We start from the raw sequence: 16,935 nt of genomic DNA, 5'->3' as shown, positions 1-16,935 counted from the left end.
TAAATCCTGTAAGTTGTGATGTGGGGCCCCCATGGATCGGGCTTGTTGTTCCAGCACTTCCAACAGATGCTCCATCGGATCGGACCCTAATCCCGGCCTTCACCATGATGTAGAAGAAAACGTGATTCACCAGACCAGGCCACCTTCTTCCATCGCTCCATGGTCCATTTCTGAGGCTGACTTGCCCATTGTAGCACTTTCAGTGGTGGACAGGGGTCAGCATGGACACTCTGACTGGTCTGCAGCTACACAGCCTCATACACAACAAGCTGTGATGCACTGTGTGTTCTGACACCTTTCTATCACAGCAGCATCAACTTCTTCAGCCATTTGTGCTACAGTAGCTCTTTTGTGGGATCAGACCAGACGGTCTACACCCACACACATCAATCCCAATGGCCCTGTCCCTCTGTCCCTCTCAAAAGCTTACCAATGACTAATAGACATAACACGAGACATGTGGGTGCAGATCTACATTGTGGGAATTGACCCTGTTGCTGTCTGAGAGGGGCAACACACCCACTCACCCTTCACTCACTCAGAAGCAATTGTCAGAAGAGGAACATGAGCAGACGATTCCCAGTTAATGAAGACCTTGCACTTATCTTAAACATTGATAATGACAGTTAAATAGAGGAAAATAGAAGTGTCTCAAACTGAGGACAATGTTGAAAATCATTTGAGCGCAATGAATCGTCCTCTGAAGAAGAAGAATAAAATACACAGGTTGAGAGAGACGCGATGCTGATGGAATGGCAACAGCATGGCCACAAACCCCCTGTGCAAGGCAATGAAGACCGTCAGTGGAAGACAGAGAACGGTCCCAGGGCCTACAGAACCACATTTGCAGTTACACAAGTTCATGACACCAAATCTGCCTTTGATCTGTTCATACTACAGTCAGTGGAGAGTATTATTCTGGACATAAACCTGGTGCTTTATGGTGCTTTTTATATTCATTTAAACGTGCTGTCTTGTTATTAAAAACAAATTCAGTTCAATTATTCATATGACCGTTTGATGTGAGTTACAGTTGTCATCATCACTTCCAAGCTACTTGGGCCCCTCGTCATAATGAATGTTTTTGTGCCAAATCTAACCCTCATAAAATGGAAGACAAACATTACATGTGTAAGATACGAAAAACATGCAAGCAAATTTAAAAACAAAACATGCACATTATGACCATCATGGTCAGTTTGATGAATAATTAGTGCATATTGTGTGCTTTGTAATTAAAAACAAGAGGTTTAATATCAAGAGAAACGTGTCCTATGTGGACAAAAAACTGAAATATCTGGTCAAGTTTGTAATGATAGACATGATGATCATTTGAAATAATTACTTTTTGAGGAGGTTAAACATGCATATCTCACAATTTTAAGGTGATTTTTAAAGCACTGGCCATTTCTGGCCGAAATAGTGTTCATTAGTTAAACATCGAAACATAATAAAAGGGTGACACACCTCTAAATAACAAATTTCCTCCAAATTCAAAACAGGTCGTGTTGAAATATTCAGGCACAGCGTCATCTTAATATGCACTCCCTCACCCTTGTTCTTCATACTTCAGTATTCCACAATATATTGTGTGTGTACAGAGACCACAGATGACTTAAATACCTTCTCTGATTTGGGTTTTCAGAGTCCCCTATATGTCTGGGGTCGCTGCCCCCAGGGTTGTCGGGGCATCCTTATCAGATGCTGGAGCCACCTCAACTGGCTCCTCTCCTTTCTGGAGAAGCAGTGGTTCTACTCTGAGGTCCTCCCAGACAGCAAAGCTCCTCATCCTATCTCTAAGGCTGAGGCCAGCAACCTCATTTTGGCCGCCTGTATCAAGGACCTTATTCTTTTGGTCACTGCCCAAATCTGTCACCCTAGGTGAGAATTGAAAAGAACGATCACTTACAATGATCCAAAATTGCTGATTTCTGCTTGATATTTCTGAGAAAGAGTGTCTCCAATTGATCAAATTCTTTTTATTTCCTACCCAACGTATTCTAGTCTCACCTACACAACATTTGAGGCAGCACGATTAGGGAATCTTGTACTTTACGGATCTTTAAGATGGACCAATAACTGGAAAAGCATAAAACATGGCTTCATAAGGGTCTCTATCCCATGTTTCCTCAGTGCCCCTTTGAATGCACTCCATGCCACAGACATATTGGTGATGTGACCATGCCGAATAAGTTGTCCCTTGTCTTTTTTGGATTTTCAGACTATTGGTAGGAAAATCCAGAGAAGGGCCCAATCGACAATAAATCCAGGATAAAGAGAGGTCTTCCAACTCTGTCCTCAACCAAAATACTGTCCCAAATACTTGCATTTCTTGGCAAGACGGGTGTTTAATCTCCTGGCAGCTTGTGTCACATTGACACCAGTGATGTTTCCCGAAGAAGACTTATTGCATGATCATCAGGCTGAAACTGTCAAAAAGGTATTTCAATCCTGTCTAGTGTGTATACAATATTGTAATTACTTTTGAAGACTGATCCTATCTAATTTAACTATAAAGGAAGGAATTTCTGTCTGTATGTCATTCGATTATCTCTACAGAAGATCATATATCATAGATCATAAGATCTACTTCACACTTGGCGGGTGGATTGCTGGGGACCGAAGCATGTGCAGTGTCGAATTTGGTGCAAATTGGACATGAGACACGTGTAATAATAAACTTTGAACAAGCGAACAGCAATCTGCTTAGCGGAACGGGGCATCAGGGCTCTGCCGCTAAGCTCAGCTCTGTGCAGCGGCGGGGCGGGGCTTCAGGGCTGCGACTGAGTAACTCAAGTCCGCAGTGCAGCCCCAATATGTAGTCGGGTTTGTTTTTCCCTGTGAGAAGGAGTGTATTTCCCTAGTGTATGATTTGAATCAGGTGGTAAACTTAATTTGTGGTCCTGTGAGAAACAGTGTATTTCCCTGGTGTTTTTCCATCGCCAGTCGCCACAACCTTTAAGAGTGCAACGCGTACGTGCAGCAGCTCAAATCAGAGTGTGAAGTTGTTTGAATGAGCAAACAGGCATGTTTTGAACGGGCACAACACCAGTTTATTCAATAGGGAAAAAAAATTAAAATAAATAGGGAATAGTCCACAATAATGGGATTCGCTGATAGAACCGTTACACCAATAAGTCGGAATCAAGGTTTATCATCCCCAAATGTGGACCAGAATTTTTTGGGGGGTGTTTTTCTTTTGATATCATCCCCGGGCTCCTTACAAAAATCACATCATTAAAGTCCAAATGTAGTTTCCTCTGATGACAGAGTTTGGAGCCTGTTTGTATCTGTGTGTTTGGTGCCCATTGATCTGCTCCGCCCGTACATTGGACCAATCCATGATTGGATGTGTCAGAAATTCCTCTGCCTAAATAAAAACACAACTTTAGATAATGGTCTTTGGTGCCAAAGCGGCGAGGCTGAATGTTACTGCTCACCTTGAATCCCTATCTCTGAATACTAAACGTTAAAACAGTTAGAAATCTTTGGACTAAATTGTTATAGCCACATTAAGTCATTCACAAAATCTGCCAATATGGCAGGAATCTAAGGATTCGCAATGAAACAAGACCTGGAAAGCCGCATCCATGCCTTTAATTCCAATAGATTAGACTATTGTAAGTAAATGGACTGCATTTTATCCAGCGCTTTTCCAGTCTTGCGACCACTCTGAGCCCATTGCAATATACACCTCACATTCACCCATTCACGCATCTATGGCAGCGACAACCATGCAAGGTGCACACCGGCTCATCAAGAGCACTTTAGGGTTCAGTGTCTTGCTCAAGGACACTTCGACATGCTGCCAGGAGGAACAGGGGATCGAACCAGGAACCCTCTGATTCCTGGACGACCCGCTCTACGTCCTGTGCCACCGTCGCAGTACTACTGTACTAACAAAGAACAAGAAAGCTGCACACATCGCACCAGTCCTCGGGTCTCTGCACGTTCCCGTTCACTGAATCTCTCGGTGGCTTTGGGCCAAAAACGATCTCATATGTCTGATTTGCTTGTACAGTACGAACGAGGACTGCTCTAGTTGCTGCACCTAGACATAAGACAAAACACAGAGAAGTAGCTTTTGGTATGCACGTTGTTGGAACACACTCCGAGAAGATCTCACACATGATGATGATGATGATTGTTGCTTAATACTTCGAAATCCAGGCTCAAAACATTAATATTTGCCAATAAATTCAAGTGCGTAATTATACAGTACAGTATATCACGTTGGCTTTTATTTCTGTGATATTACTATTACTTTTGGTTTATATAATGCCTTTTACGTATTAAGTAACACACTTTACCTGTTGTGGTGAAATGCTCTCAAAATGTATAGGATTGTCAGAAAAATAATTGGCAGGTGACATTTATGCTGCCACGGTTGAGCCGTGCACTTTGCCGGGTGGCTGGGTAATGTTTTTATTTGGTTCGTGACATCTCTCGTCAAACCGCGACCGCAAATCTATTTTTGTCATGATGATGACAGCCCCAGTTAAGGCAATTCAAGAACCTGACATTGCTGCTAGTATAGAGTGACATCCAAAATGAGAGAGGGTGCAAGTGCCTGTGCGAGACAAAGCAAAACAACTCTTGAGTATCTGGGTATTGGGGGGGGGGGGGTTGTATGTTTAAAAGAGCAAACACTAGAAATTGATTGTCAAGATCAGTCCTGAAGTGACCATGACAATGCAACAGAAAAAACCCTTTAATCTTTTCTGCCGGCGAGGTGGCTGTTATTGGTCGCACAGTAGTCATTTCTGCGGGGCTTGGAAACGCAGAGTGAGGCCAACATGAATTTGTTTAGCTTGTGATTTTCTTTTGAACGCCCTCTAACCTCCCGCCAAACTGATGCAGAAATGTTTTTGTGGAATTAGGAAGAGGGAAAAATTGCTGCAGGTTAAGTGCTGCTAGGTTTTAAGTCGAGTGTGTCTGTGTGTCGTCTGAGTCAGTATTTTTATTTTTCCTCATGTAGTAGTAGATTTTTCTTCAGCACTTTGGTTCACATCAGATAATGTTTATTGTTATTTTCTTTAGGTTTCTTGAATATGGCCTGTGAGGGCCATACCATTTGCCCCACAGTCAACTCATAGTGCCAAACCAACTGTTTTATTTTATACAACTATTATTTACGTAATTATTACTTGGATAAGTTTTGACTTCATACCATGTCAACATTAACAATACACCTAACCATTCATCATTTCATTGATATTTTCCATATGTTAGTAAACATGAATTATTTAACAGAAACACAAATATTAACATTAATTTCTATATTTTACCTCCTGTTTTTTAGCTAACTCTAGCATATTGCAATCGGCAGCCATAGACACATACATACATTCATACATACATACATACATACATTCATACATACATACATACATACATACATACATACATACATACATACACACACACATGCACATGAATACACATACATACACACAGACACAACAGATAAATAGACATAAGTGATTATCAGCTTGCACTGCAGATTGCAGGTAGCAGCTCACAGCGGCTTATCTCTCCTGGCAATGCAATAATGCCACAGATCGCCCCCATATACATATATGCACTAAACAATGCAAATAAGAACTAATAAAATAAATATGTACAGAAACATAAGTGGATAAGTTCATGTATGACAAGAAAAAATGATTTATTAGGCATGTGTTAACCAGCCATGTACCCTGACAGTGAGCCTCCAGTAAGGCATTAAACAGCCGCTTAGTCGATAGAGCGCCTAATATTTCACAAAATCAATATAACCCACTCCCCAGGCATGAGTTGCTTTGAAACAGTAAAGCCATTAGAGCTGGTTGATTGTGCAATTTTCCACCTCTGTTTAAGGGCTGTTTGTTCGTTGTGTAACACTGACAACAAAAGAGTTTTGAACTCTGCAAAATTTGGCTTTTCCCTAACTTTAACCATTTAACATGTTTGCTTTCCATCAACTTCAAAACATAGCAAAACGGAGCAGAATTAAGGAATTCATATATCTCAACAGCCACAGAAGGGTAAGCGTTTGCATTATCTGTAGTATCGACAGCTAAATCAAACACATCTTCATCAAGGCATTATAGTCCATTGGGGGTATGTTGGGGCAGGAAACTTTGAAAAACTTCCAGATGCAACCTTTCTGTCAGTGGAGTCTCATAGAATGAACAAAATTCCATGAACCATTGACCAAGTTTGATTGACTGACCTTTCCTCTCAAAGCTCTCCTCCCGCAGGAAGCAGACCATGGCCAAGAACTTTGTGACCTCCTTCAGGTACATGACCGTGGTGTTGTTGAGATGGATGATGGCCATGGACTCCTTGTCGTAGGGCGAGCCGCCTTCATCTTCCGTCAGACTGGAGGAAAAGCAGGAGGGAAAGGAATAGATGGGAGGAGGAGGACAAAAGATGGGGAGTAAGTAGTCAGTAGTAAGTAGACAGTGAAACTACACCGCAGAGCAAGAATGACGAGACGTGGAGATGGGAGAGAAGATTGCTAGCAGACAGAAATAAGAAACAAAATAACACAGAATAATAAGTGAAATCGATGAGAGAAAATGAACAGAAGGCAGAAGGAGCATTTGCAAAACAGAGCAAACAACGGGCCCGGAGGTAGATTGACTGCAGGACACGAAGGAATAGAAGGCTGAGGGACGGGAAGAAGGCGCCAATTCAGCAGGGGATGAATCCATTGTATGGACAAGGGAGAATCTGTTGCTCCCGTTCCTTTTTTCCCCCAGTTCAAATTTATTCTGTTTAGTCAAAGACGTCAAAGAACAAAAGGAGAAATTTCCATCCGATGAATATTCAATAGGCGCCAAACTTGTTTCTGTTTTTATTCACTTGTTATTTTTTTCATCATTGTATACACAACATGATTGCTTCATGGTACAAGCAAGAATCCCTCAAAGTCAATGCGGCAGACGAGGGGGCGTGGTCGAGCCTTGGTCTGCAGGATACAGCGCTGGGTTCTTCCCACGCAGGCGCGGCTGTTCCGGGTCGGCCTGGTCAGCCCGTGGCTGCTGATGGGTCTGATTTGGCTGGGAGAGTCTTCTCATGTGTTTTCTGTCTTTTAGTGAGGAGCAAGCGACCAGAATGATCGTTATTTATGCCAAATCTTATTTATGTTGTTATTGTTTTTGGCTAAGCTTTTTTATTCTGCCTTAATAAAGACCCCACCTGTGGGTGATGAATACATTTGTAATTTTGTTAATTCTCTATTACTTTCAAGACTGGGTAATACATACGGTATGTGTCATCCTGAAGCTAAGGTCCTCTACCTTCTTGGTGCTTCTTGGTGTCTTGGTCTTGGTGCATCCGTGCAGTGTCTGGCGGTTCCTAGGATTTCATTTTTCAAAAAAATGTTTTATGTTGTTCTTGGGACCTGTTGGAGCCATAACCCCACCTCGGTGTCAGAACACCAGGTGCTCCTTCGACCATTGGGTCTACTTTTGCTTTCCCTTGCCAGACCCTCTCTGATCTCGTCATTCAGATCAGCGGCCTTGACACTCACACCTTCCAGCTATAGTTATGTAAGGTCTGAGTGCTGGACCAATAAACATTTCCTTGAAAATAGTGGCATAATTCGTGATTTTTCCTTCTTATCTGTATTTGTTCTTTAGTAAACATCTTCCTGTGTGTTTGGAATTATGAGCTCACACTATTTCCCAACTTCATATTATCAACATGGTTCATTAGATTTGTAGATCTAATAGGCTACTGGTTACAACCAGAGGTTGTCCATCTGTGCAAATCAACAGACACGCAAATCCAGTCTAGGAAGCATTCATCATCCAGTACACCTCATTTATTTAAGAACTGGTTTGTGAATTGAATATAATTTTAATACCTTTGATGGTGTTGAATGACTGTAAATAGATAACAGATTGTTGTTCAATTAGACAGCGTATTCCAGTTCTATTTCATTATTCATCATTGTTATTTCTTCAACAACTGGTGTGAGTGTAAGTAAAAGGAAGGTTGGCAGTAAGCATCGTACTGTATGGCTAACAGGAATGTATAAACCAATAGTATACTAGAGAACCTAACACAAACTAAATGGCATATTTTGGCTATTGTCATAAGAAGATGACTATTGAAATGACACTGGGCCTGGTCGTCTGGGGTCTTTTGGCGTTGTGTTTGCACATTCTTCTTGGATTTCTTCCCACGCCAAGAACACATTCATGCACTGTAAACAAAAAAAGATATTCTCCTGCTGTTGCACTTGACGAAGGGGAACTTCCAGGTACGTGCAAATGTGCTCGTCCATTTAAGTGATTATATTCTCTACTGAGGCACACTACCGAGTTAATGCAAAGCCCTGCCGACAAACATGGAGCCATTCAAAGTTTAAAATGAACCCGATTGTCCCCCTTTCATTCAGCCTTTCTTTGTTCTCTCTCGTCAATCATATATTACAGTTTCAGCAAAGGGTTGGAATGGGAGTGAATAAGACGTTCCACCAAAATCTTTAAATATGGACTAAAATATGGGAACATGCTTTATGCTTGTAAATGTGTTTTCCAAAACAAGGAACATCATCAAACTGACTGTAGGGAAGGAGACTACAGTTCTTGTGGACTATTTCCTCTCTGTGTGTGTTTTCATGTCATTTCGTGCTAGAGTTAATTCCGCTTTAATACCTCAGGGTGCTGGGTGCTTTAACCATATCAGTACCTGAGTCCTTGCTCTCTGAAAACATACAAAGCACTTCCATGTAACAGATGCCGGATTAAATGGCAATTATGAAATAAAAGCTCTCTCTCTCATACTTAATCCCATGCTCTTACGCCCTTTCGACCAGACGCAGGGACATATGTAAGCTAAGCTAAGAATAGTTTCCTGTGCCCTGCAGATTTGGAAGGAGAAGAAATAGTCGGGGACGGCGCTTCCTCGCTGGACTATTAGTCTATCTTTCCACGATGAGGAAGGTGTAAAATGTTCACAGCATTACGGGGGACAGATATTCGGTTCGGTGGAACCGGCTGAGCGTGCCAAAGGCAGCAGCATGCCAAGGTTCTCGCATAAGAATGGCTCATTAACCAAATTAGCTAAAGAAAAAAAAGACTGCATTAAGTAAAGCCCGCAATTAACTTTAATATCCCTGCTGTTTTGTCATGATAATGATTGAAACACTCCCTCTAACAATCTGTGGCAAACAGCACACGGTGGTTAATACCCTTATTGACTATGGACAGTTAACACACACGAATAAGAAACAAAGACATATGTATTAGCAGAAAAGTATGGAGAATAAATTAATAATTTGCCTTCCAGTGTTATGACAGATTGAGTGACATTCATATATTTTTGGTTTGCGAAGAAAACCTGCGACGTCACAAAATGAAAGCTTATGTCCGTGCCATCTCCATAGTGACCACATTTTAAACCCCCAAACTCCCTGTTGGTGGGGGGTTGGAGAGTGATGAGCGTTTCCCCGGTATGCACGGCGCTTTTTTGTTTTGTTTAATATGGTGGGGACGCGCAGCAAGTCACCTATAGGAAGAGCCGGGTCCTGCATCCACATACAAACACACACAATTGATGTGTTGATGACGACGGCCACTTCTGGGACCTTCGTGCATGCTTTTTTCTGCTTGCCTCTATAAAGTATATGATAATATGTAAGTGCTGAAAACAAATATAATATTATTATTATTGAATTGTACTGAAAATCAAAACAATTAGTGAAACGCAGTGTGTTGTTGAAAACTGGGACATTTTAATGTTTTACAGATGTCTCTCACCGTAGATCTACCTCAAACCCCGGCCATTAGATCAGCATACTTCTGCTTTTCATTCTCCAAATATAGCTCTGCAGGGTTAAATATTCACTCACTCACCTCAGGTTCAAACTCCCCCCAGACGGAGTACTCTATCAGTTTTTAAGAGTGCAAGAACTTCAACACTAACAGTGTCGACAGCGTTAAAACGTGGCCCCAGCACAAGTGTTCGATGGTCTTTTGTCTCGGATCATTTACCACCCAACGTCCTTTACAGTGCATTGGTGCATCTAAATAAGAATTACATATAGCGACACTTTCAACCAAACTTTAGATATAAAATTACATCCTGTCCAAAGATATACAAGTCCGATCCTGATAGCCACAATGTTACTCAAAGCATTGGTAACTGTGGTGTAGTGGTGGTGTAGTTCAAGCAGCCACACCTGTCTTGGGTCTAGGTAATTGGGCCCAGGATCAGTGTGGCTGTGTGGCTGTTGCTGGTTAGAGTAATCAACAAGCAACAGGTAAAACCCCCATCTCCCCACACACACACAGACACACACAGGAGAGGAGTCCTCGTCATGACATGTTTCCATCTGCTCCGGGCTTGTTCCAACTTGACCATTCTCTACAAAACACTGGTTTGTTTTCAAATCCATTGCCTGTTTCCCTGTGTTGGAGGGCCCTGAAAATTCCCCCAGGTGGTGTGATGCAGATAGATCTGTTACAGTAACCAAGTGCAACCAAAGATGGTGCCCCAGTGAACAAACTTCCCTTAAAGTTACTTTGAATAAACTGCACTGACAATAAACGGGTCCAATTGGGGGTCACTGGGGCCAGAACACTGCATTGTCAACGTGTACTTTCACCATCTCCAAATGCCACAGGGGCTCTATCTCGTCCATTAGCCTCAAGGACCTCGCCGTTGAGTCTTTGACAACCAGGCACCTACTAAAAGAATCAACCTGTCATGGGGAACAAGAAACTAGCAGACCAAACTGAACATAAGGGGTCTAGTGAGGTAAAGATCAACGCTCCTTGTTGACTCCCAACACGGGGTCGGGCGCTACTATCAGGCCTTTAAAATTAAAGCCATCAGGATTTGCATTTCCTTGTGTCATACAGCAAATAATAAATGTCAAAGAACTATAGAAGGAAACGCTCGAATCAAGCAAAAACGTCTGCCGAAGGGGTGCTACATTCTCACTTGACAAGATTTCTTCAAGGAAAAAAACAAAAAACTTTTGGGAAATGTTACGGCATCAAAAGAGCATCAAAAGTCTGCCTGTTCTGCCTGTTCTTTAAAAAGTAAGTTATTTCACCTAGATTTAGATGTTTTTTTTCTAAGACAGTGGAAGACAAATTTTCTCCAAGCAAGCTGAATTTTCTTCAACAAAAATTATAGAAAGATAGTTATTTTACCTTTGAGTTAAAAAATATATATCAAGATTTTCTTGCGTGTTAGGATTTGAGGTGGATAATTCTATATTCTTATAATTATTCTTATAATTATTTTTTTTTTAGATATTGTATTCCTTAGACAATCCTCCTTGATTTATTTCCTCCCTTGGAAGGCCCCGTCGTCAGTCTGCGCACTGTTCTGTGCACCCTGCACCATCCTGTGTTGTCTGGGGTCTTATCTGAAGCTGTGTATTCCTGACGGGTTTTCCTTCAGCCTTCACTCCTCTCCAGCTTTTCCTCTTCTTACTTAAGAAACTGCTCTCTGAATAACTCTTCAGTCAATCCTGTTCCACCCTTTAGAGTGTGTACTACATTTTACTTCTGCAGAAATAAGATCCTGTAAAATCTCAGTGTCTCTCCTGATATAGGAACCTGGTTCACCTCACAATACGCAGCAAATCTTTCCAGCGGATTTCATATATTGCAGTGCACATGCAGAGAACTAGCAACTGTAATTTTTGGACATTTTGCCACATTTGTGTCCTGAAATTGACGCTGAATGTCCTATGACATCAACTTCATGAATGTGATCTTGTGTGTGTCCTGTGATGTGACCATACACAACACACCAACCTCCAATCAAGAGGGTCATCTTAACAACAATCAAGAAATATTGCAAATAAGCAAGGTCCCCTTGGAAAGCTCCGGATGCAGCGGAGCATCCTGGCCGCTATTCAAAAGGAATCATCTAACGGGTCTGCTCAGATCATACTTCCAGAATATGAAGGACCCAATTTCCACAGAGTAGGCTTGTTGAGGCAATCAAACCAGTCAATTTCAACTACTGTGCCACCGTGAGAGCTCCCTGTGTGTGTGCTTGTGGATTTCCACTCCAAATTTCATTAGAACAAAATAAATAACGATAATTAGCTCTTGTGTTGCAAAATGGAAAAAGCAAGCCTGTACTAATTCACCAGTTCCAGCCAGAACGAGCTCAAGTTTCAAACTGAAAGTGAGAACTACTAGTCGGCCATAATAGGCGTTTCCGGACCAAACAGTTCTGGGCACTTCCTGAGGGGAACTAGGAACTGGGGAGGTCCCCTGAGAACTAGATCCCTGCAAGGGATTTTTCTGGTTGCATTCACACTGGTAGTAGGAATGCTGAAGTGACGTCAGCCAAGCGGGTTTCGTGATTTAGTCTATAAACTTGAACTTATTTCACCTTATCAGTCCACCAAAATCTGTTTCTGAACAAATTTTAGGCGGGAAATAAGCAATCCAGCTACTAAATCTTCACTCATATTAGATCCACAAGATCATCATCATTTCAAAGTTTGCTCCGACTTTAGTTAAGCACGGGCCGAATAGGGACGGCGCAAGCTGATTTTTTGTTTCATTCAAATAAGTCAGTAAATAAAGCCACGTCGGGCGGGGCGTCTGGTCGGCTGCGGTGGGGCTGGCCTCCCCCTTGCGCGGGCAGTGGGTGGGCATGGGGGTCCTGCCAGCTCGCCCGCGGCTCGGGTGGGGTGTCAGTCTGTCGCCGTGGGGCTGAGGTCCGGGCCTGCAGGTCAGTGCCACGCGCCCACGGCCCGGGTTCTGTGCCTGCGGCTGCGTCTTGTGCCTGCACTGGTGGTTGGTTGTATGTGTGCTCCCCTGGAGTGCGGAGTCTCCTCGTGCTCCCTGGGACTGAGTAATGCTCCTCGGGGCTGGGCGGGGGGGTTGCTCCACAGCCCTCTGGCTTCTCTGCCGTAGGGTATTCACAAGGCTGTGGAGTTCGGGGCCTTCGGGGCCCTTTCAGCTGATGTAGGCGCCACGACATAACACCGACCTTCTACACCAGTACCAATGGGGATAAGTCATACACACACACACACTTGGGGTTCCATCACACACACACACACACACACACACACACACACACACACACACACACACACACACACACACACACACACACACACACACACACACACACACACCACCACCACCACACCTGCTTGGAGTGCACCCCACGAGGCCACGTGACCAGTTGTAGTTCCAGTTTTCCTGGACCTAATTCACTGTTTTTCAATACATGTTGTCGTCCAATGTTTATGTTTTTGTGTAAATGTTGTTTGGTTCTATGTGTATTTGTGTCACCCGTGGTGATTCTCCCCCTCTTGTAGTAGTGATCAGTTGTTTATAGACCCAAACATGATAAATAGCTCCTCAAAGAGGGGGGTTGGTGGTGGTTCTTTATAACCAAAAGCTGTGCTCTTGTCATTCTACAGGTCGTCCACAGGACAGAGTTACTGCAGCAGTTCTTGATGATTTAAGAATGAATAAAGAGCTGCATTGCAGGTTGAGAACTTGAACTCCACTTGCAGACTAACTCTGTCTGAGATGCAATGGCTTTACAAACACTCTGTGTTGTATGGCCAGCATGCTGACAGCATAGGTTAAAAAAAAAAAAAAAGTCATAAAATAAAATAAATGAACTAAATACATCTACAATAAAAAATACAATTTTTATTGGTTGTTATTTATATTGGTAATTTTTTTATTGCCGCCGACTGTAGGTGGTGCTGGTCCCCACCCAGAGCGATGTGACTCGACCGGGGCGGACTGTCGTTAGTGCGCCAGGGGCGAGGGAGGTGGACGAACATGGCAGCGTGCAGCGAGTAGTCAGTGGCCGGGGAAGCGCCGAGGTCAGGGTGGAGGGGTTGTTCTTCTTTGGAAATGTTTTGTAAATAAATTGTGTGTAAATAAAGACAGCTTTACACAGGCTTTTAAATATGCCGGTTGTGTGTGTGTTGCATTGGCTGATGGGTTCAACCAATAACCAAAGTTTCCTCTTACGCTGGAAGGTCCCTGCCCTAAAGTGGGAACAAAAAGTCTCTGATGAATGAGGGATGAAGAACTAAGATGAACTACGATCGTTCCAAGTTCCTGCAGTGTCGACACAGAAAGAGGGAGGGTTCCTCAAAAGTTCTTAGAACTATGAAAAGGTACCTGCAGTGTGAAAACGCCTGTACAGCTATACATGTTTGTAACGTTTGTGCCGTGGCAGAAAAAAGGTTTGGACACACTGAATTAAACTATTGTTTACTTTTCCCTCGTGCCAATTGACAGACCAATGCATCTACTCGAGTCCCAATCAAGTATAAAACTGATTCCCATTGCAAGCAGACCTCAGGAACTACTCACCCTAGAATAGTGGATTGTTCGGTTAAGGGGGTTCTAACTTAAAAAGCCATTGGGATTCTCATAGATTATGCATTTTTCAACCCAGGCCTTATAAATTATGCCCTCATAACTGTTGATACTTACCGCTCCGCTGTAGCTTCTCACTGTGCTTAAATTCCCTCCAATGGGGCAACATTTTAAGCCTTAAAGAAAGGCTTCAAAAAATCTCCTTTTCGAAAACGTGACACTCCCAGTATTGTCAGAGCTGTGTTATTATTGCCTTATTTCAGGTTTTTGAGGGTTGTACTTCTACAGTATTTTGGCTTTGTCCACACAAACATAAGAGACTAGAACAATTGGCAACCTACTGTAGCCAATGTTTCGCTCTAGATAATAATAATGATAATAATAATAATAATAATAATAATAATAATAATAATAATAATAATAAAAACATATATAATAATAATAATAATAATAATAATAATTGCTTTATTTATATAGCACCTAAAAACACAGTTTACAAAGTGTTTTGACGGATGAAATGAAAGCAGAGTGCTCAGACCATGAATTTAAAAGGCAAAGGAACATTAATAAACAGGAATTAAACCTCACCTTTAGTTTTAAGTGTAGACTTTTGAACAGCCAGGAGGGCACGGCCCGAGGAGGCCGCACACTGGCTCATATGGGGTCATCATATCTTTTATGTTGCTTGGAGTCAGACCCAGACGTGCTTTTAAAGTTATCAGTAAAATCTTAAAATTGATTCTGAACCAAACAGGGAGCCGATGGAGAGAAGCCAGGATCGGGGTGATGTGATGTCGTCTATTGGAACCGGTAAGAAGCCTAGCTGCTGCTTTCTGAACTCGTTGGAGAAAGGAGAGTGACTTCTGGTTTGATGCCAGAAAGGAGGGAGTTACAGTGGTCTAGTCGTGAGAAGATTAGTGCGTGGATTACTTTTTCCAGGTTGCTGTGTGATAGTATCGTAATAGTATACAATAGTACTCCAAAGTTTCTGGCAACAGAAACATTTGCGGGCAGAGGACCAAGGCCACTCTCAAACTGAGTGGTAGAATTTGGTGGAGTGAACAATATGATTTCTGATTTTGATTAATTGAGCGATGTACCGTGGGAACGGCAAAAAGTAGTTTTAAATAAAGTGATATTATGGTTACGGTTACGATTATTTATAACATTAGGACTAATGCAAGTTTCCCTTTTGAAAAAGAGATGTAAGATATATTTTAAGGCTTATATGTTTGCCCCATTGGACTGCATTGGAGCACAGTGAGAAGCTGCAGTGGAGTGGTTTCTCACGAGCGAAACTTTCAGTGAGGTTCTGCTATGAGAGGTTATAAATGACGGGAACCAACATTTTAATAAGGCCCGGGTTGGAAAAGCAGTGAACCTATCTTTTAATATGGCCACTAACTTGAATAAAAAGTTGATATGCTAACTGAAGGAGAATTACATCAGTGCTCAGCTTTCACTGCAGTTTGGCTTGACTTAAAAGCGCACTCCGCACTATGCTTACAGAGTAGACTTCTATCGCTGGACCAATTCGCAAATGTGTATTAGTCTGGAATCTCTCCGTCCATTTTCAATTTGCAAGAGGCGTTATCAACGGGCGGACCAAAATGTCTCTGGACGTGACTGACTGACCTACAACCAATCAGTGTTTTGGATAGATACACCTGCAACCAATCAGAGCATTGGATAGATAAACCTGCAACCAATCAGAGCATTGGATAGATAAACCTGCAACCAATCAGATCAACGAAACGTGTGATAGTGCTGACCGAGTGAGTTGGCAAAATTAAACTTTTAACAAATCCTGTCGGATGTACGGGAAACGCATCGATCTTCTTAACAAAAGCTTTTTAGAGAAAATATACCGTCCAGTTCGTTGAATACTGTCACGATAGCCGTTTCAACAGACCGTTCCACATCAGCGGCAGCCATCTTGGTAAGGCGCGTCAACGGCTCTATCAAACCTGCCGAAAAGAAACTGGCCCAACTCCGGGAAGGTCGGGTGGAGATCAGTTTGCACGGGAGGGTGGCCAGACATCTGCGGAGCAAATGAAACATGACCTCGCAAGATTTGTCTGGTTCCTGGGCTATCTACTGAGATTAGCGGGGAGAGAAACAGTAGCTCGCTTGTGTCCCAAAACGAGCCACAAATCCCATATTGTGATTTTTCCACCGAAAGCCACGTATGTACAACGTCCTCCTTCGCTCTCTTTATTGAATTTTGTCAGCCGTCTAGGCGACTAGGCTGCGGCTACAACTCCTTAAATCAAATAAATGCCATCTTGACGTAGCAGCCCTCTCCACTGTTCGCCGCCTTTGACGGTGACGGTCACAAATGAGCCTGCGGCGGTTTCGCATTGTTTCTGATCAAGGTTAGTTCGTCCGCAAATCTCTTTTCGTCGAAGGGATCCTTCGCTTGATGTAGGACGTGGTTAATGAGCTGCTCTGAGACTTTAGGGAAGCGGGGCGGGGTCACGCTGGGATAAAAAAGCAGGTGGGACGGTTGAATACCTTCCCTGAGAATGAAATGGTCTTTTCGTCATGTCCTGCCTGGAGGACAATGGCTGCAGAATTTGGAGTAGGGCCAACGAAGACTCAAACTTTC

The 16,935-nt window shown here is 42.7% G+C and overlaps 1 protein-coding gene across 1 annotated transcript in view; it reads right to left on the bottom strand.

Annotated features, from left to right (window-relative positions):
- Nucleotides 1–16,935, bottom strand: part of rragd (ras-related GTP binding D) — a 55,005-nt gene that overhangs the window by 10,962 nt on the left and 27,108 nt on the right. Inside the window, exon 6 of the mRNA XM_080011933.1 lies at nucleotides 6,215–6,363. Within this exon, the coding sequence (XP_079868059.1) occupies nucleotides 6,215–6,363 (149 nt within the window). The remainder of the gene's footprint in view (nucleotides 1–6,214; nucleotides 6,364–16,935) is intronic.

The sequence above is a fragment of the Zeus faber genome, assembly GCF_960531495.2.
Source record: "Zeus faber genome assembly, chromosome: 13".
Classification (NCBI taxonomy): domain Eukaryota; kingdom Metazoa; phylum Chordata; class Actinopteri; order Zeiformes; family Zeidae; genus Zeus; species Zeus faber.
Note: the sequence above shows the minus strand (reverse complement) of the source record. Positions and strands in the feature narration are given on the sequence as shown.